The sequence below is a fragment of the Chelonoidis abingdonii genome, chromosome 20 (genome assembly GCF_003597395.2).
Source record: "Chelonoidis abingdonii isolate Lonesome George chromosome 20, CheloAbing_2.0, whole genome shotgun sequence".
Taxonomy (NCBI): Eukaryota; Metazoa; Chordata; order Testudines; family Testudinidae; genus Chelonoidis; species Chelonoidis abingdonii.
The window spans coordinates 262320-283593 of NC_133788.1; the positions used below are offsets into that span (position 1 = coordinate 262320).

A 21274-nucleotide genomic window follows, 5' to 3' on the forward strand; every position below is an offset into this window, starting at 1 on the left:
TGTTAATATCAATACACTGGGTTTGTTAATAACAAGTTATTTATTAATATGAAGTAGGTTTAAGTGGTTTCAAGTGATAACAACAGAAAATAAGTAAAGTCAACCAAGAAAATAAAGCAAAACCATACAAGACTACCTAATATATTAAGACACTTGAATGTACAGCGTACGATCTACCCTTCAACAGAATATTCTAACAATAGGCTTCTTCACAGACTAGTCTCCTTCCTAGTCTGGGCCAATCTTTCCCCCTGGTAATTCCTTGCTAGTTCCAGCAGGACATCTTGGTGGAATAAGCAGGGGTTTTCATGACTGGACAATGCTTTAGTTCTGCTCCACCCTTTTATAGCTTTGGCTATAAAGGAGATAGACCTGACTCATCCCTTCCCTGCCCGCTTGCCCATCCCTATTCCAACCCCATCCCCAATCCTTCTGCACAACTCCACCCCCTCCCTGCTCTATTCCAACTCCCTCAAAATTCTGCCCGTCCGACTTCCTCCTGAGTGCGCACGTCCCACGCCTTCCCCCTCCCTTAGAGTTGCTACAGCTGGTTTGGCGGCGGCAACTTGCGGAGGGAGGTGGAGAGCGAGGATGTCTGTGCTCAGGGGAATGAGCGAGGAGGAGGTGAGGAGGGTGGGGGCTTGGCTACCAGTGGGTGCAGGCACCACTTATTTTTCTCGCGAGTTTCTTTCCTCCAACTGAGTCGGCCACTTGCAAGGTGGGGTCTTGGTTCTCTGGGATCCCCTCCTTAAATGGAAAAGCCCAGGTTTAAAATGATCAGTATCATGCGACATGGTCACATGTCACTATGCCCTTCTTCGATTATTCATGTCAAGTCCCAGGAGGTTGCAGGTCTATAATAGATTACATTTCCTTCAGCATGGCCAACTCAGACTGACCTAAGCCACATTCACTCGGTCCCCACGTTGCATCACTTACATAGGCTGCAGACATACTTATATGTTAGTTTTTAGATACAAGAATGATAGCTTTCCTACAATAGGAATGACCAGATCGTATATATTATAGCTTTGGTAATGATTCCTACAAAGAAATTTTAGTCAAGTAAAGCTGATTACCGTATCATTATTTCACATTTATACAACAATTCATGAAGACATGGAGGATGCAATGATCACAGTGTCGTCTCCTTTACAACTGCCTCCGCATTACTGCCAGAGAAGCGAGCGATGCGAAAGCTGGAAAAAGCCATAGCAGTGCTCTGGCACCCAGCTGGTCGGCAACCTAGTGGTGCTGGTCTCTGTTCCTGGCTTGAGTGGCCTATCCATGTGATCATTTTGTTGCCTCTCAGTTTCCCCATCTGCAAACAGGCATAACGGAACAGCCTCCTTAGAGGAGGTGCTTAGCCGGAGAGACAGCGAAGGCACAGGGCACCTGCTGACCAAGTAACACACGACACTTCCTCGTCGTGAGGATAGCGGGACAGGTCCAAGCTAGGTTCACACTCGAATTGCGGCCGGAGCTGGGATCGGGATCCACGCCCAAAACCTCGTCCGCAAGCGTACTACTCACTTGCCTCTAGGCGTCTATGCGACAGGGATGCTGCAGTGCCTGCATTCCTCAGCAGTTACGGTCGCTTTTGCAAGACGTGTATCAGCAGACCCTGAGCACCCCTCATCCACAGACCAAACCGCCCGCATCCGCCCTGCCGAACTAGCCACACCCGCCCTCTCACTGATGCCCACACTCCTCCACCGACTACTGCCAGCAGCAACGCGCAGCGCGCCCCGCCGCCGCGAGCGCGCGCGGGCTCGTTCTAGTCTTCGCTCTAAGCCGCCCGAGCTTTCGGTCTCCAACGCTCGACCGCCCATTCTCGCCGGCCGTGCATCGGCCCGCCGCGCCTGACCGTGCCGGACCGGCAGCGCGCAAGAACCGGCGCAGAGCGGCACGCGAAGAGCGCGCGGCGCGGCGGCGCTGATGGGTGCCTCGCTGTTGTCTGGGCGCCTGGTCTCTGCGCTGGCGGGGCTGGGCGGGCTACGCCGGCAGCCGGGGAGTGCGGCGTAAGCGGCCCTCAGCGGGCGGTCGGCCCTGGCTAGGCCGGGAGCCCGCGGCCTGGGCGGGCGGCGGGCGGAGCGGCTACCGTGCCCGATCGCTCTGCCTGCGAGAGCGGCCGGAGCCAGGCCAGCTCCCGCTGAGGGGCTGCGGGCCCCGGTTTGCTCGGCGCCCGCCCGGGAGACGTGCCTGGGGCGCCCGGCTCCGGAGCAGGGACGGCGGGCGACGGCCGCCTGGGAGCTGCGGGGATTAGAGCCAGGGCGGTAGCTCCTCTCAGCGCTTCCCGGGCAGCCGGCAGGGCGAGCCGGGGTGTCTTCCAGCCCGCAGCCAGCGGCGCGAGCTCGTCTGGTCATCCGGGGTCGGGGCACTGGCGTTTCCGACCCCCTAATTCTGTGCCTCGGCCCCAGCGCCGCCCTGCTCCCCAAGTCCTGCCTGCCTGGGTGCCCTAGTGCCGGCATCACCCTGCTCTGCCAGGCAAGCCTGGGCTCCAGCTCAGGGAAGTTTTCTGCAACACCCCGTTTTTCAAACTTCTTTTTTTTTCTTGGTCCGGCGACCCAGTTAAGAAAATTGCTGAGGCCTGTGACCCAAGAGAGCTGGGATGAGTGGTTTGGGTGTGGGAGGAGCTTAGGGCTGGGGCAGAGGGCGGTTTTGAGGGCTGTGGCATGGGGCTGGGAGTGAAGACTCAGGATGTGGGAGGGGGCTCTGTGCTGCGGCAGGGGGTTGGGGTGTGGGAGCAGGTCAGGCTTTGGCCTGGGGATGAGGGGCTTGGGGTGCAGGGAGGGGCTGTGGGTTTGATGGAGGCTCTGGGCTGGGGCAGGGGGTTGGGGCGAAGATTTACCTCCGGAGCTCCTAGTCAGCAGCGTCCCGCCTATTCTGGCACTGCGGACCTCACTGTGCTCCGTAAGCAGCCAGCAGCAGGTCCGGCTCAGAAGCAGAGGCATACAAGTGGCCCCTCGTGGCTCTGTTCCGCAGGCACTGCGCCCCCAGCTCCCGGCCAGTGGGAGTGTGGAGCTGGTGCTCAGGATGGGGGCAGCTTGCGGAGCCCTGTCTTTTCCGCCTAGGAGCCAGATCTGCTGGCCGTTTCTGTGCGCAGCACAGCGTCGGAACAGGTAGGGACTAGCCTGCCTTAGCCAGGCAGCGCTGCCGCAAGACTTTTAACGGCCTGGTCGGCAGTGCTGATCGGAGCTGCTCTGACCTAGTACTGGGTCGCGACCCATAATTTGAAAACCACCGCTCTACAACGGACAGCAGATTTTGATGAAGAACAGAACTCAAAAATACACTTTCTGTTGTCCACCTGATTGGTAACAGCAGCGATCAGACCAAAGCATGCCGTTTTGTGGGGTTTTTAACCAGTGTAGTTATGCTGATAAAAGCGCTAGTGTAGATGCCGATATACTGGTGTATTGTGCTTTGCCAAACCTGAATGAGTTATACCACTAACTGCCAGTGTAGCTGCATCCACATTATGGGGTTTGCTGCTTTGCCTATAGTTAAAACAGCAAAACTTAGCTTCTAAGTGTAGAGAAGGCCAAAACCCACTAAATTAACAAGCCTCATAGCAAAAGGGCATCACATGCAGAGGTTTTAGTCCTCTGAGACACCACCTTACACTGTAGCTCTGCCCTCTCCTGGTTGCACTCTTAGTAGGACTGTACCTTTCCTGGGGTCTCTAAAAATGCATTCTTGCTCTGGTGGGAATCTGTAGTTTTGCTGGCACTAGCCGAATTCTTTTGCTTAAAAGAGTAAATGTTTGCCAGGAACTGATGGTGGCTGGGCCTGGGTGTCATGACTCACCTGCAGGAAGATCCAGATTTGGGGCCTGGGTGTGAGTACTTTCTTCCTTCTGGAGAGCAGCCTTCTATCTGTTTCTGGGGTCTGGGCCCCAGAAGCTATTGAATATTAATGTCAGTCCTCATAATCGGGAATGCAGTATGTCACCTTGATGTAGCTTCAGTCACTGCTTGTGGAGCAGGATAATGTACCAGGCAAACCTGAGTTAAATCATTTCTTAGGAAGTTAGGAATAGGAACTCTTAGGAATAGTGGTGTGTATTTAATTTGCTAACATCATTATAATCCTGTTTTGTGTTCTTTTTTTCAGTAAATACAGTCTGCTCTTGTTGTTGAGGGCAAGAGCTGGTCTGCCTTAGTGTCCAGGATAAAAAGAGACCAGTAGACTCATTTAGTCATATTTTTGCTTCAAATCCAAGAGCCTTTTTTTTTTTTTTCCATACCACATGCGGAGAAGGACAGGGATATGAGTGCAGATAACTAGTGGAATACTGTCAGCATGGGAAGGGGAATCTAGGCTGAGTTCCTAGTGGTGATTTTTGTCATTAAACTACAGTGTTTTTCTACAACTTTGCTCCTGTAAATTACGGGTAAAAACTCTCAACCCTAACTCCAGCAAATCATAGCATGGTATGTTAACTAGTGAGAATAATTTTCAGTTTTATGTTTCTAACAATAAGTGGTGCAAGCAATTGCTCCTTATGTTATGTACAAGCTTTCATACCTACACAAGTCAAGGCAAGTTAAGGGGGCAGTTAATTTCCCACACCCTTCCCAGGAACAACGGATTTATTTTGCTTTACCATGAGAATATCTTTTTAGGGGCTGTCTATCTGTCAGGTGGGAATCTTTTAGCAAAGAGGATGGGCAGGGGTCTCCAAACTTTGAGACGAGAGCTATATTATTTTTTTGAAGGGGTTTCGTGGTCTAAAGCGACTGTGAAAGAAATTAAATATATGCAAAATTGTTTAAAAAAAACCCACTACTCTACTGTGTCATGTTGCACTAAATTTTAAATCAGTTAATAGATGCAGGTACTGTGAAATCACACAAAATATTTGTCAATATATTAAAAATCATTTCACTTTCTTTTATTTTATTTCTAAAAACTCACATTTGTATCATACAAATACTGTTTGGTTTTATTAGTGTTGTAGTTAAAATTTAACCATTACGAAATTGTTAATTTCCATCTTCTTTACTCCATTTATTGGAGATGTAATTAAGCATCTGGCTTGTATTTTTACTCTAAGGTAGGGATCCGTGTCTGCTCGGCTGCAGCAACAACTCTCCCCTAAGTTGGCTCCCTTTCTGAGGGACACTGGCTCCCGGGGGCACTCACCCCTCTGCACAGTGCAGCTGAGCTACCCCACATCCCCCCAAGCTGCTGCCAGCAGTCCCTCCCCCTGCCTGCTCAGCTGCAGCCTGCCTATTTGCTTCTCCTTGTACCTGCTTGGCTGCAGCAATGACTCACCCCTAAGTTGTCTCCCCTTTTGGGAGGACACTGGCTCCTAGAGGCACTCAACCCTCTGCATAGCTCAGCTGTGCTGCCATCCTGCGTGAGCTGCTGCCGGCAGCCCCTCCCCCTGCCTGCTCGGGGTGCCTACTCAGCTGTTCACTTCTCCCCAGTTGGTTGGAGGGCTGGACAAATGGAAGCCCAAGGCCAGAACCTGCCTGCGGGCCGTAGTTTGGAGACCTCCGTTCTAGGGAATGCCTTAGCATCAGAGGTGCTTCGTAACTCTTTCATGTGTCCCACTGTGCATGGTGGCTCTGGTTTAGTCAATTTGTCTGTCTCTTTGTTTCCTAATGAGAGACAGATGTCAGGAAATCACCTTGATGCCTCTCCCTCCTCCTGTTTTTTTCTAGACCAGAAAGTAAATGGGGAAGCAGTAAGACAGACAACGGGACTAAAGAGACAGAAGCAGCACCAACGAAGCCGCAAGGATAAGCCCCAGCAACACAGCTTCACACATCCACTTCTAGCTGCTTCTCTCAAGGTAACTGGCATATCAGTTGGTGAGCATCAGCACGTGTTTTTTTGCCTGGCAATGGACATTGACCTACTGTTATGCATGGGGACAGACTTCCATGCATCTGCACATACCTGCTGAGAGGTCTGCCATTCAAGGATGAGGCACAAGTTCCCTGCCCGTTCCTGGATGTGCCCTCTTTGGGACTGCTTCGTTTAATGTCTGCAGCCCCTGAGCAGCTGTTTCTGGGAACTTGGAAAACGAACACTTCTTGTCATGTCCCTGTCCCCATCCCAGTCTGTGATTGCTGCAGCTCCTCACAGAGCTCAGTGCCTCTGCATTCCTCTGCTGGGCTTTTCTCTGCTACTTCAGTCCCCACTGAAATGCTGAGTTCCTTAATGATGGGTATGTCTCTCCTTTTGTCAGTAGCTGCCTCCTGAAATCAAGCTGCAGGAAGGTGCTGTAGGCAGTGACACAGGCAAGGGTTAGCATGACATGATATGAAAAAATGCTATATAATAGTTTGGTGGTATTTTGGGGAGGCAATATAGCCTAGTGGAGAGGGCACTGGATTGGGACTCAGGAGACCTGGGTTCAGTTTCCAGCTCTAACACTGGCCTGCTTAGTGACCTTGACTGACTTGTGCCTAAGTTTCCCCATCTGTAAAATGGTGATAATTATCCCAAACTCCTTTTGGAAGTGCTCTGAGATCTAGTGTTGTGTAAGTGTTAGGAATTATTATAATTCTTCCTATTGTAGCCCACCTCATTCTTCACACATAATCCTGTGTCCATTCCCTTTGATTTACTTGCCCAGTGCCCTGGAGAATCAGCTGTGAAAGGTGTGCCCTGGAACAGCAGAAGAGCAGGGGGAAGGAGAATGGGTGTGAGGACCTAGGGATGGTCGTTGCTGTGTATGGATGGGAAAGGAGTCTTTGTCCTGTGAGTTTTTGCTCTTGAAGCAGATGGGATTCATGTACGTGGTTTTTCTCTCTGTCTCTCTCAGCTGGGGCCAGTGGTCCCTTCAGCAGGCCTTGGAGCCCTGGGATGGAACAGGCAGATTACCTGTCCCATTCATCACACAGAAAGCTGGTGCTGATCATGTTGGTTTTCTGCAGGGTCACAGTGGGAGCGTAACCTGCCTCGACTTCAGTAGCAATGGCAAGTATTTGGTGTCCTGTGCTGATGACCGCACTGTCCGGATCTGGAGCACCAAGGACTTCTTGGAGCGTGAGCACCGCTGCATGCGAGCCAATGTGGAACTGGACCATGCCACGCTGGTCTGCTTCAGCCCAGATTCCAGGTGAGAAGTGACTGCTGTGGGTGGGGCTGGGAAATCAAAGCAGGAGACTTACAAGGAAGGATTTTCTTTTCCTAGCTTGACAGGAGGAGCAGGATCTTGTCCTGCACACTCTGCCCCTGAAGATTTATTAGATCCTTGCTGATCTGAACAAGTAAATTCCCTCATCTGAAAACTAGTTCACCTTTTCACAGGGTTTAGTGAGTTCAGGCTCTGTGTCCCAGGAGCTAGGCTCTAACTTCAGCTTCTTTCTCCCTCTCCCCACTATCTGGGTCTGGCAACGGAAAAATGGATTTGAGTGGGAGGTCAACTGTGCAGGCCAGCGAGCTGCAGCACTTTCCAGGCTTTCAGGCCAGTGCTGTGAGCAGAGCTGCAGCTGTTTCTCAGCAGGTTTACATCACACAAAGTGCAAATGATCCTGGAGTCTTTGTTTTATGACTTGTATTAATGTAACTCCTAGGAGCCCCCGCCATGGACCCAGCCCCCATTGTGCTGTGCGCAGTACAAACCACAAAAAGACAGTCTCCGCCTCAAGGGCTTTACAGTCAAAGTGCAAGACAAGAGACATGAGATGTATTCCCATCTCTCTATACCCAAGGAAACAAAGAGAATATTGGTCAGCATGATAAGCTGTGGTCTTTAAATATAGAAACTGGCCAAACCCCTTAACTGCAGTAATGACTCCAGCCATCTCTCCTAGGTTGTGTCTGATTACATGTAGCTGTAACACTCTGCCTTATTGGTTTGAATCCAGCTCAGATTGTAGGGATCAAAAGTTTACCTCTAACTCTGACCTGTATGCAGTGAGTCTTGGTGTAATGCCCAGTGGGCAGGTGCCTGCATCACCAAAAAACACCATCAAAGTGGGCACTAGGTGTCACACTTGGCATTCTCACAAAGGGAGTAGGAGCTATGGAGCTTATTTGACTGTGTCTGAGAGGAGGCATCTCTGGGTCAGAGCTGTGGTGATGGGGAAGCTTGCCCTGCTGCTGCCCATGTTCTGCGTACTCTGGGGACAAACGGAGGATTCAGTCATCAGAGCTGCCATCTGGAACTTCTCACTAGCACTAAATTCCAGACAAAGAGCTACACTCAAACCATTGCAAATGGGAGACAGGCTAGGAAAGCTCTAATCACGTTCCTGGATTGGTTGCCTCTAGTCACCCAGCTTTATCCCTTGCAATCGAGCTAGGTGCACAAAAATAAGCTTAGTGTGAGATGAGTACGCCTACATGTGGTCTGTGACATTCTGCAGTGGTTTGTTCATTATGTTGGCTACAGGAAATGACTGTCCTTCCTTCATTCAGAGCCTTCATCACCTGGCTGGCAAATGGAGAGACCATTCGTGTCTTTAAAATGACCAAGAAGGAGGATGGCAGCTTCACTTTCACTGCAGGCCCTGAGGACTTCCCAAAGAAGCACAAAGCCCCTATCATCAACATCGGAATTGCCGACACAGGTACAGAGACAGGGCTGCCCCCTTTCGTCTGGGCTTGTGAGCCATCTGCCTTGTACTTTCTGAAGAGCAACAGCTGCTGGTTTGAGCATTGGTTACACTTCCGATCCAATTCCAACTCAGTAACTGACTGAGTGACCTTGGAGAAGTCAGTTAACACTTGTCTCCACGTCTCATGTGTTAAGTAGTTATAGTCTTCCTGTAAGAGCCGGGAACATTCAGATTCACTTCCCAGTGCATATGTTCTCCCTTCTTGACTCTTCAGAGATTCTGCTTGCAAAGAGGTCTGGTCCCTAACACTGTACACGCTGTGTTCTGACACACACGTGTTTTTAACTGGTAAGAATTTCTCCAAGTGCAGGTTGATAGGATGAGGAAGGGGGTGGTCACTGAGAGCTTCTGGGATCCATGTAACAAAACATTGTTCCCAACGGTGGGACCTCTGCTGCTGTACTGTATACACACAGGTCCTGATGGATTAAGACTTACCTCTGAATGTCCTGTGACCCTGCTCAGAGTTGTGGCTGCAAGAGAGGTCACATCATTGTTTGTAGGAGTCCTAGCATTTCAAGGGACACTGTTGACCTGTGTGTGACTCCAGAGTGAAATGAGTATTTTCATTGGATTTATTTTTTTAGAGTTGTGGAGAAATGTTAGTTTTTAACACAACACTTGGCTGTGATGTTTGAATCCCAAATATTGCAGCAGAGAACCTGAAGGCAAACCTGACTAAAAAAATGGGATGTTGTAGCTGTGTCAGTCCCAGGATATTAGAGACAAGGTGGGTGAGGTAATATCTTTCATTGTCTCCCTCACCAACAGAAATTGGCCAATCTTTCAAGCTTATACAGAGTTCTACTTCAAATCTGGGACGCTTAGAGGGTATGTCTACACAGCAGCGTAAGCCTAGAGTTAGCGGGACATGAGTCAGCTGACCTGTATCAGAGAACTCTGGGACTGAGCATCTACACTGCATTTTAACCCTAAACTAGGGATTTTCTGTTCCATGTTCAAACCGAGGGCTGTGCAGCACACAGACCCAAGTCAAAGTAACTCTATCCCAGAGTGGCTAGCGTCACTCTAGCCCTATGAATGTTTCACTGTGGGAAAACTCTACTGTCCACCCTGTTTCCTAACTGTGAGATGCTATTGATGGGATTCTGTGTGCCATAAGGAGCACATAACTGCATAATTAGCTCCTTTGGTGGCTGTCTCAGTAGAATGACTGAAGTTCGAGAAGGCTTTATACTGAGCTACTATCTAACCTGAGAACTGGGCTCTCCAGCTCTAGGTTGAGTCACATTGGCAGGAAAATGCCCATGTGTGCCTGTCTGAGGATAATTAGCACATCAATCTCCAGGGCTGTCAGACTATTAAAATGAAACATTGCTATTCTTAATTTTTAAAATGGGATCTCTAGTGAAATTGTTTTTGTTTGGTTGACTTATTTATTTTTGTCTGTTTTCAAGTTTGACATAAAATGTAGGTTTCACCTCTCTGCTACCAGAGAGGTGAAGAGGTTCTCTGGGGTTTGGGGTGCAGTGTGCTCCAGCACCCCTTGGGGTTCCCTTAACCCTGCCACACCCCAGGAGTTAGGGATAAGGGATTCCTGGGGGGCTGTGGAGAAGTGTTGAGACTGGCTCCCACTCACCTCCCTCACAGGCTACACTGCCTGAGTGCCCTTGGACACAGGCCCAGGGAGGGTAGGGGGACCCAGGAGCAAGGTGGCACCAAGCAGCTGCCCTGCAGGAAGGGGGAGCTTGCTGGGGGAGGGATGACCCCCAATACCTTGGCAGCTGAGAGCCATCTCCCACTAGTCAGCTTTGCTCCCTGATCCAAGCAAGCTCTGCAGCGGCAAGGAGAAGCTTGAGCCACTGCCACAGGAGGCTGCAGGGAGGTTTTTGGGCTGGCTCCTACTCGCCACATGCACAGTGGGCCAGGGTGTTGAGGTCTCTTCCCCCCACCCCTGCTGAGTCGGGAGCTCTGCTGCATCCAGTCACTGCTGGGCAGCTACTTAGTCCCTGCTTCGCTCTCTGTCCCCCCCCCCCCCCCCAGGGGGTGGGAGGGGGCAGGGGGGGCTATGTATGCAGGGCGCCTGGGGAGCATGCATCAAAATCTGGCTGTGTTCTTGTGACCAGGGAACAGCTCTCTTTGCAAAAAGCTTCTTTGTATTGAAAACCCTACAGGTGCTCTGATAGTGTGCTTGTTCAGCAGACAATGGGTTAACACTGATCTGAGTTGCAGAGGCAGGTGTGGCTTCTGCTGCAATAGAGTGCAGTGGCATGAAGAGGACTAAGGAAGTTGCCCCAAGGAACTCTGGGCTATATCTGGAGGACCTCTGGGGCCATGTACACACAGGAAAGCAATAGGTCTCAGAGACCCTCTAGCCCTGTTTGAGCTGTAGATTAACAATTGGTGTGCGGATGCAAGGGGGCTTAGGCTTAAATTGCTGTGTAGCCAGACCCAGCGTGTCTGAGCTAAATACAAGAGCATAAGTAGTTAGCATATCTTTCAAGGGACCATTCACCCTGAAGTTGTCTGTTATCTACAGTCAGGTACTCAGATTCTACAGAAAATGCTCCCAACACTGTAACACAGACAAAACTGCCTTCACCAAACAAGGACACTCCACCATTGAAATAGACTGCATCATGGAACTGGCCACCCAAATACCCTAAAAGTACCTGCTTCAATACAGAAATAAACCCCCCTCTGACCACATATCCCTAGTTGTCATCTACCACCCCAAACTTGAATCCATGTGGGGTACTGTCAAACTACAACCCATACTCGATGGGGACCCCATCCGGAAAGAAATCTCTCCTCCTCTAGCCTTCAGATAACCTCTCCAAGCTCATCATCAGATGCAAGCTCCCCACAGCCCAGGGGACTCCCAACTCAGAGCAGCACCAGACCCTCCCAGAACAATAGATGCAAAACCTGCAGACCTATCTCCACTGCTACAGCAATCAACAACCTTCCACAACACACCTTTCAAGATCCATGGTCGTATACATGCCTACAACAACACATGGTGTACCTCTCCATGTGCACTAAGTGCCCCAATAGCAACTATGTGGGTGAAAGTAGACAATCACTGTGCTCTCGAATAAACTGAGATGGGAAAATGGTAACAGACAAAAACATCCTCTCACCAATGGGTGAACACTTTTCACAAAGCAGTCACTCTCTCACCTGTCAGTCCTCATCCTCAAAGGAAACCTACACAACACTTTCAAAACGTGAGCTTAAAATCATAACTCTACTAGACACTAGGAATCATGGACTGAATAGAGACTGGATTTATGGCTGCTTATAACAATTTGTAACCAACCCACTAACAAACCTTCCACTCTCCCTCCAACTGCTCTTCCCACTCTTCCTTTCCTCCCTGTGATTGGAGGGGTGTTAATGGGCCACTTCACCTTGAATGGTCCCTTGGGTTAAATACCTACTTAACCCTAAACAATTTGTTCCACTATGTATTTAGCTGAGACATTCTGAGGCCAGGTCTACACTACAGAGCTATGTCAGTATAACTAAGTTGTTCAGGGGGGTGAAAAATCCACACCCCGAGCGACATAGTTACACTAACCTTAACCCTCCATATAGACCGTGCTGTGTCAATGGGAGAGCTGCTACCTCTTCTCGGGGAGGTGGTTTAACTATGGTGTAGGAGCATCTTAAGTGCTACAGTGGTGCAACTGCGCTGATGCAGCGTTCTAAGTGTAGACCCGGCCTAGGTAAATTTCCCAGACCTGAAGAAGAGCTATGTGTAAACTCAAAAGTTTATTTCTCTCACCAACAGAAGTTGGTCCAATAAAAGCGATTACGTCACCCACCTTTTGTCTCTGAACAAATGGGAAACATTCATTGTGTCCAAGCTGAAAGAAATATACAAAGTAAATGGCATCAGCAGCAATCTGCAGTGCATTAGTAGCCTGGGTTGTAACCAAATCAGTTTCTTTATCCTTGACTTTTAAGTGGGCAGCGTCCCTTCAATTTTTTTACTTGCACCTGTCAGGGTGAGTTTCTTGTGGGGAGTCAGGTCCTTTAATTGCATCGTTATCCTGCCACCTCTGTAGACTCCAACTCTGACAATGGATTCTGAGAGGTGCCAGGCCCAAGAAGCTGTGACGTCCCAGGCAGTGCTCAGAATTCAGACTGGCAGCCTGTACATTGGCTGCTGCTTCGAGTGATTGCTCATGTCCATTCAACTTAGGTCTGTGTGGTCACCATATGCACAGATGCCGGAAATATTTCCCTCAGCAGTACAGGTCTATCACAACTTATGCGCATTTAACATGCGCAATTTCAGTTTTATGCTGTAGGGCCAGAGTCGGGGGGGGCGGGGGAGGGCGCGTGACCTCAAGATTTAAAGGTCCTGGGGCACCAGCTGTGGCTGGGAGTCCTAAGGCCTTTAAATCACCCAGGGGGCTCCCAGCTCCCGCCCGCAGCTCCAGAGAAGGCCTTTAAATGCTGCCCTGGCCTGGCCACCAGAGCTGCGGGCGAGATTTAAAGGGCTTGGGGATGTAATTTTGAGTATATGCGGTTTTCGCTTTATGCCCTAACGGAACCCCCGCATAAGATAAGACTTGCCTGTATCTGTAGGGGACTGGCTGTGGCGCCCCCCTGGAGTGGCGCATATATGCCACAGCATATAGGGCGCCCCCAGCCCCTTCCACCCTCAGTTCCTTCTTGCTGCCAGTGACGGTGCATAGAACTGTTGCTGCCTCAGCTAGCGCTGTTGCTTCTCGTTTGTTCGAACCCATTTACCTCTTGTACATTATTGTATGTAGTTACCCTCTGGTTATGGTTTCCCTATTTGTTAGAGACTTAGTAGGTCCTGAACGGGACTTTGCCTCGGGATGGGGAGTGCCCGTTCCCCAGGCTTTAAGCCCTGTGATCACTGTAAAAGGCCTGTGCCCATTAGCGATCCACATAACAGTTGTTTACGGTCCTTGGGCAAAGGTCACGTTAGTGATAGGTGCAGAATCTGCAAGTCCTTCAAGCCCAGGATGAAGAAGGAGCATGACATTCGCTTCAAAGAGCTCCTTATGGAGCCTGCCCTTACCCTGATGCTGGAGCAGCGCTCTGATTCAGCACCAAGCACTGTGACCTCGGTGTGCAGTGCCCCGCTAGTACCGTCTGTGAGCCAGCACCAGTCCCCTTACGTGGCTCCAGCCAAGAAGGCGGGGCGAAGAAGGTCTCCAGCTTCCCGTAAGGGAAAGGTCAAGTCTGGGGTGGATCAAGGCCCTGTCTCGGGCACCTCTTTACTCCTTTTGGGATCTCAGGCCCCAGCTTAGGTGGAGTGATGTACCCCAGCCCGCTCCCCGGTGGCTACCCTGGATAGCAACGGAGGTCCTTGTCAGCTCCAGGTGCCATCCACACCAGAGGCCCTGCAAGTGGTGCAAGAGATTGTCCCTCCCACTCTGCTGCCCACTCTGGCCCCTGTGGGGTCCCAGTCACAGGATAAACCCAATTTTGGACCACCACAGTCTCTACCTCTACAGCAACACTCCCCATCGTAGGAGACATCCCGCCAACGGTCGCCCTGTTGCAGCTGACACGCTTCTGACCGTGACTGGCAGAAGCTTCCAGCCCCATCTGGCCTCTGGACCTTGGACAAGGGCAGAGAGACTCAAGGGGCGGCTCGCCAGTGACCAAGTGCAGACCTCTGGAGGCACGCGTCCACCAGCAGGAGTTTGAGTCGGCGCCCAGAATCTCTGCAGCACTGGTACTGCTCCAGGGACAGGTTGAGAGACTGATGGTACCATTCTCCGGAGCATTGCCAATCCCCCAGGGCAGCATCACAGCATGCGGCTGCATCTTCATGACGCCAAGCCCACTCTGGTTTCCAGTACTGCTCATCAAGTGTAAGGCGTAGATTGCCAGCCCAGGGCCATCGCGGATCCACTGAGTGCTCCCAGTTGCCGAAGCTCCGATCCAGGCGCTCGTCGAAGTAAGCCAGATCCAACTCCGGGAGGGGTGGCTGGTACCTCTCAGCCCCGTCTTGGTTGCAGGGTGCGACCGCTCGGGCTCTAGCTCAGGTTTGGAGCAAAGTTCCCTAGCTGCAGGACAAGCTCCAATACCTACTGTGCAGACTACATTGACAGCACCACAGCTGGCCCTGTGGCCTCCGGCTCCGTGGCCAGCACAGTGGTATCCATGGAACTCATAAGGGTTCTCTCAGCGCCCCCAGGCTGCCCGCTTGGTATCCAGAGTTTTGGAGAGACCGGCCACCTCCCTCCTCTGTTCCCCTCTAGTTCAAGAGGCCTTGGCTGCACGTACCCCAAAGGCACAGGAGGAAGTGAGCGAGCAAGCTCTGGACCACCTCTTGTTGCAGAGGACCCTTGGTACTGGCTTCCTCCTCATTGTTGCCAGACGAGGCTATAGTGGGGCCCCCTCCAGTGGTTCCCCAGGATGATGCTAAGATGCATCAGGAGCTGTTAAAGAGGGTCGCCGCCAACTTGAGCCTCCAGGCAGAGAAGTTAGAGGAATCTGCAGACTTCCTCTTTGATATTCTCTGTTCCATAGCCCTGGCCAGGGTAGCTTCGCTCCTACATCCAGGGGTCGCAAAAAATAAAAATGCCCTCTGGCAAACCCTCTCCTCCTTGCCTCCGATCTCCAGGAGGGCAGAGCACAAGTACTTTTGTGCCAACCACGGGTCACGAGCACCTTTATACCCACCTTGCTCCCAATTCCTTAGTGGCAGAGGCAGTCAACTACAGGGAGATAGAGAGTCAACCAGGGGCTACCCCTAAGAATAAAGACTCAAGGAGACTAGACTCATTTGAGCGTAAAGTTTTTGTCCTCCAGTCTACAGTTGCAGGTGGCCAACCATCAGGCCCTCTAGGCCGCTATGATTTTAATATGTGGCAGGCCATGACCAAGTTCAAGAGCGCCCTTCCTGAGGCCTCAGGGAGGAAGTTCTGGGTGATCCTGGATTAGGGCTTGACTGTGGCCAGAGCAACTCTCCAAGCAGCATTGGACACCGTGGACACCGCCACCTGCACCATGGCATTGACCATCTCATTGTTCAGGGCTTCTTGGCTGCTCCTCTCTGGTCTTTCCTCGGAGGCTTAGCAGTCAGTGCAAGACCTCCCTTTTGACGGACACACCTTTTCGCAGAACAGACAGACAAACTCCATGGCCGGAAAGATTCCCCCACGACCCTAAAAACACTGGGCCTTTACATCCCTGGCCCTGCCCACAAGCGGTTGAGCCGCAGCAGCCTCAGAGCCAGGGGAGCCAGTCTCGCCAGAAGCTTCCCCATAAAAAATCCAGGGGTTACAAGAGGCACCCTGGCCACCAACCCCTGTCTACATCACAGTCAGGCTCGACCTGCAGTAAGCAGATGGGCAAGAGCCCATTTTGAGAGTGTCTGAGGGCGACCTACCGGCCTGTTCCCCAGATCCATCCTCCCCTCTGTTTTCTTCCTTCCTCCCTGCATGGGCGTCTATAACATCAGACCAATGGGTCCTCAATACGGTGGCACAGGGTTGCACCCGTCAGTTACCCTCCTTCTCTGACCCTCTTCAGGGACCCTTCTCATGAGTCTTCTTGCACAGGAGGCAGAGGGTCTGCTGCAGCTGGGTGTGGTGGAGGTAGTTCCTGTGGAGTACAGGAACAAGGAGTTCTATTCCCAATACCTTTTAATCCCCAAGGCCAAGGGTGGTCTGTGGCCCATGCTAAACCTGTGGGACTTGAACAACTACTTAGTGAAACTGAAGTTCCCCCGCATGGTCTCCCTGGCCTCCGTCATCCCCCTCTCTGGATCTGGGAGACTCGTACGCCACTCTCGATTTTGAAAGATGCATACTTCCATATCGCCATCTTCGAGTGACACAGACACTTCCTCTGGTTCATGGTAGATCCCAACCACTATCTGTTTGTGGTCCTTCTGTTGGGCCTAGTGACAGCACCGCGGGTATTTACCAAGTGCATGCCAGTGGTGGCAGCTTACTTCAGACGTTGGGGTTTCCAGATCAACCGCATAGAATCATAGAATATCAGGGTTGGAAAGAACCTCAGGAGGTCATCTAGTCCAGCCCCCTGCTCAAAGCAGGACCAATCCCCAACAAAATCATCCCAGACAGGGCTTTATCAAGCCTGACCTTAAAAACCTCTAAGAGAGGAGATTCCACCACTTCCCTTGGTAACCCCTTCCAGTGCTTCACCGCTCTCTGAGTGAAAAAGGTTTTCCTAATATTCAACTTAAACATCCCCCACTGCAGCTTGAGACCATTACTCCTTGTAATCAAGTACCACTGAGAACAGTCTAGATCCATCCTCTTTGGAACCCCCTTTCAGGTAGTTGAAAGCAGCTATCAAATGCCCCCTCGTTCTTCTGCAGACTAAACAAGCCCAGGTCCCTCAGCCTCTCCTCATAAGTCATGTGCTCCAGCCCCCTAATCAGTTTTGTTGCCCTCCACTGGGCTCTTTCCAAATTTTCCACATCCTTCTTGTAGTGTGGGGCCCAAAACTGGACACAGTACTCCAGATGAGGCCTCACCAATGTCAAATAGAGAGGAATGATCTCGTCTCTCGATCTGCTGGCAGTGCCTCTACTTATACAGCCCAAAATGTCATAAGCCTTCTTGGCAACAAGGGCACACTGTTGACTCATATCCAGCTTCTTGTTCACTGGAACCCCTAGATCCTTTTCTGCAGAACTGCTGCCTAGCCATTTGGTCCCTAGTTTGTAACAGTGAATAGGATTCATCCGTCCTAAGTGCAGGACTCTGCACTTGTCCTTGTTGAACCTCATCAGGTTTCTTTTGGCCCAATCCTCTGATTTGTCTAGGCACCTCTATATCCTATCCCTACCCTCCAGTGTATCTACCACTCCTCCAAGTTTAGTGTCATCTGCAAACTTGCTGAGGATGCAGTCCACGCCATCCTCCAGATCATTAATGAAAATATTGGACAAAAGAGGCCCGAGGACCAACCCTTGGGGCACTCCGCTTGATACCAGCTGCCAACTAGACATGGAGCTATCGATCACCCGTTGAGCCCAACGATCTAGCCAGCTTTCTATCCACCTTATAGTCCATTAATCCAGCCCATACTTCTTTAACTTGCCGGCAAGTTGATGCTTGCGTGGATGCTGTGTGGCTGAACCCTGAAGAATGGACCTGTTCGGAGGGGATCCAGCAGGTCCTCCTGGAGAGTAGAAAACCCTCAATTAAACAGACCTACCCAGCAAAATGGAAAAAGGTAACTGTCTTATTTCAAAGTCAATCCTTCCTAGCCTGGTGCACCCTGTGGAAATTAAAGGGACTCAGCAACAGTGCAGACTCAGGGACTGAGCCTTCTTGCAAGTGATCTTCGCGGACACACTTAAAGCCTTATGTCACTGAAGCTTGTAGAATCTGGTTGGCATATTCTGTGCACTATGGGAAAGCTTTATCTGGCTGAACACAGAAAGCCCATGGTCTGCTTAGTTAAAAAAGGAGCATGCCCAGGGACAGAAGCATTTGGGACCTTTAGTTCCTCCCCTGTTCTTTACAACTCCTGCCGCCCGCCTCCCCTCCTCCCCCCCCCGCCCCCAAAAATGTTAAGCCAGTCAAGTGGAAGGATCTTGCTTAGAGGGGAGAGTTTGGGTCCAAGGGCAGCTGAAACTGCTGTCAATGAGCTTTTGCCAGCCTTATGCCTCTCTCTGCCATTGCATCCAGGAAGAGGGGAGCTCAGAGTGGATCTCTCCCCTACCCCACAGCTCTCAGAATTGGGGAGTTCTTTTGCTTTTTCCTTCCCCTCCCTGATGTCTGGGAATGGATCACTTTCTAGACTAGATATTCCTCTCCTGGTGGTGGGTGGGACAGCCCATAGGAAGCTTGAGTGATATGACTGCTTGGCTGCTAGCATGTTCTTCTGTGTGGCTAGACTTAATACTAGAGGTGGGAGACTACTAATCTTTGTCCTTCATTCCCTAGGGAAGTTCATCATGACAGCTTCCAGTGACACAACCATCCTGATCTGGGACCTGAGAGGTGAAGTCCTGGCCAACATCAATACTAACCAGATGAACAATGCCTTTGCAGCTGTATCTCCTTGTGGGCGGTGAGGAGCACAAGACTGCTGCCAATGGGATAGGGGATCAGGATGCTATCTGCTCCGATCGGGGAGTGTGAGGGACACAAGAAATAAAACAGGCTAAGAGCCTCACTCCTTCCCCAAAGAGGCATCATCAACTTGAATTGTTTGCAGCTGATTAATTTTTAAATTTCAGTAGATTCACCTTTAAACAGTACATGCTAGCCCTGAAAACCTTTGAGAAGTTATGGAAGATTATGTTCGCCTGCTTGTTTAGAAGGGCCTTGGGCTGGTCTAAAAGTGGTACCACTAGGCATGTTCTGGCTCATCTCTCCTTCCCTTTCTACACCTGCTTGCTGCCCTTTCACCTTCAGCATTGCTGCTGCTGTTACTGCTAACCGCACTCTTGAAGTCTGGGAAAGAGTGTACGTCATCAGATCTGTGACTGACTAGACTTGTGCTGTCAGAGGTGCAGAAGTGTTGCTGTTTTTTTCTAGTTTAAGGACATTGTAGGAGTTACTTTTACTAAATCTTCTGATGGAAATGTGATTTTCGTAGTGGACATTGTCCATTAACCAAGATCACTCTGTAATGATCTCTCACCACTGAGGCCATGACTCATCAAGCTCCAAGCTTAGGCACTAGAGGATCTGACCCTTGAGGGCAGGTGTTTGGGCTCCCCTTCGCTGGGCTAAAAACATGCAGTGCCAGGATTTCCTTTATTTGAAGTGGTCTCTCTGCATCATCCTGTCCCACACTCACCCCTTGGGATTGCCATTCACCTGTCACTGCAGTGACTTCTTGGTGGCAGGTGAAACTAGTTTTCCGTGTGACTCAAACTGTGATTCACATCTCCACACAGGATCAGCCAACACCCTGAATGCTTTCTTATACACACTCATTTTTTGGCACCCCTAGCTGGTTGCTTTTTATTCCTTCAGTTTGTTTAGGAGGGATCCAAAAGTGAAATCATGCTGGTGCTGTCACAGGCCTGGGAGATGCTTAGTGACTGGGCTGGCATAACTGATGAACACACATTTTCTCTCTCTCCCTCCTCCCCAGGTTTGTAGCATCATGTGGTTTCACCCCTGATGTGAAGGTATGGGAGGTGTGCTTTGGCAAGGGAGGAGACTTCCGGGAGGTGACCAGGGCCTTTGAGCTGAAGGGCCATTCTGCTGGCGTGTACTCCTTCTCCTTCTCCAATGACTCCAGACGGTAAGGAGCTACCCTGAAAAATATCAGTATCCCATGCCTTTGTGGCTTGTTAGCTGGCCCCTTCTAATGTATAGGAGCAGTAAGCCTGTGTGGACACCCCTTTCCCAGCAGTGTGCCCCAAAAGTGTCCATCCTGACCAACAGGAAGCTCGAGAAAAGGAATCCATAGCAGCAAATCTCTGAGCCAGCATGGAGACTGCGCCAGGCAGGGTCCCACTTCTTCCTCTCCCACTCCAGACAGATTGCGCTAACCTTGGTACATAGCCATTCTTCCCCACTTGGATGGAGAATGAAGACTCTCGTTTATATTAACATTTGAGATTTCCTGTTCCTTCAGTTTTGACCCAATTGGTGACAGGCCCATATGCTCATGTTTGAAGGGAATTGCTTTTATGAGCACTAACCTTCCCCTCTCCCCAGATAATGGGGTCAGTTGCTCTCTACTTGCGGTCTGCACTGTTCAAGAGAGTTGTTCCTTCTTTCTGGCCCATAATGGGCTGTGGCTTGTGAGAGTGGAGAGAGAAATGGTGCTGCTTAGTCTCTTTGCAGCTGAGACATGTGTGCTCTCTCCTTCCATAGGATGGTGACCATTTCGAAGGATGGCACGTGGAAGCTGTGGGACACAGATGTAGAATACAAGAAGCAACAGGATCCTTATCTGCTCCTGACAGGGAAATGTGAAGTGATGGAGCCTTGTCGCATTGCTCTGTCCCCTGATGCTCGTGTGCTGGCCATCTCTAGCAGCACCAGCATCACTGTGTACAACACCCGGAGGGGGGAGAAGGAGGAGCACTTTGTCAGCGTCCATGGACAGTACATCACGGACTTGGTCTTTGACATTAACAGTCGCTACCTTGTGTCGTGTGGGGACCGGGCCATCAGGGTGTTCCATAACACGGCGGGTTATCGGGCTGTTGTGGAAGAAATGAAAGGCATGCTGAAAAAAACTACTAATGAGGCTACTAGAGAGAGACTGCAGCAGCAGATCACAGATGCCCAGAATGCGCTGGACAGTATCTATGCCAAGAAGGATTAAACTTCTCTGGGAACTGGGTATGTGCAGACTCCTCCAGGTCAGGGAGCCTAATGCTGTGTGGTGGGTTTTTAATAACTGAATGAGTTGTAATAAAAGAGTTTAGTGACAGCCCGATCTCTCCTTGTGGTTGCCTTGTGTTGTTTCTGTACAGAGTTGAATGGAGAGTTACAGAGGTGAGTGGCTGGTGCCTTTTACTTCGTCTGGGGAGCGTTATTGGGGCTTCGTGCTGAGAATTAGCTGCCTGGGGAGGAGAACTGAGAGAAGGAAGACTACTAATAAACTGCACCTCAAGCTTGAGCCACAGTGTGAGAGATTGTGTGCCAAATGGAGGATTGGTTTTGTGTGAGAAAGTTAGAAGGGGCTCATCAGTGCCACTCCTCAGGAGCAGTGGAACTGTCTGTCAGAGGTGAAGCTTGTCCTTGTAGGGGAGAGCCCTTCTTAGGGGATTGCCCCAGACT

General features: G+C 50.7%; 1 protein-coding gene across 3 annotated transcripts; it reads left to right on the forward strand.

Moving 5' to 3' along the window:
- Nucleotides 1-1926: 1926 nt before the first annotated feature.
- On the forward strand, nucleotides 1927-20930 carry TBL2 (transducin beta like 2). Of its 3 annotated transcripts, XM_075074081.1 has the most exons (7): nucleotides 1927-2021; nucleotides 5673-5803; nucleotides 6894-7078; nucleotides 8383-8534; nucleotides 18467-18593; nucleotides 19629-19781; nucleotides 20360-20930. In XM_075074081.1, the coding sequence occupies exons 3-7, from the start codon at nucleotides 7020-7022 to the stop codon at nucleotides 20814-20816; spliced, it is 948 nt and encodes a 315-aa protein (XP_074930182.1). In that variant the 5' UTR covers nucleotides 1927-2021; nucleotides 5673-5803; nucleotides 6894-7019; the 3' UTR covers nucleotides 20817-20930. The 3 variants fall into 3 exon arrangements, with proteins under 3 accessions (XP_074930182.1, XP_032625853.1, XP_032625854.1); XM_032769962.2 differs by lacking the exon at nucleotides 1927-2021 and having other exon boundaries at nucleotides 5609-5803; XM_032769963.2 differs by lacking the exons at nucleotides 1927-2021; nucleotides 5673-5803 and having other exon boundaries at nucleotides 6998-7078; nucleotides 8357-8534.
- The last annotated feature ends 344 nt before the right edge of the window (nucleotides 20931-21274 follow it).

Coding starts and splice junctions, on each gene's coding strand:
- TBL2 (XM_032769962.2), top strand. CDS start 5,624: ATGTCAGGAAATCACCTTGATGCCTCTCCCTCCTCCTGTTTTTTTCTA. Junction 7,079..8,382: donor TGCTTCAGCCCAGATTCCAG/GTGAGAAGTGAC, acceptor TCCTTCATTCAG/AGCCTTCATCACCTGGCTGG. Junction 18,594..19,628: donor GCTGTATCTCCTTGTGGGCG/GTGAGGAGCACA, acceptor CCTCCTCCCCAG/GTTTGTAGCATCATGTGGTT.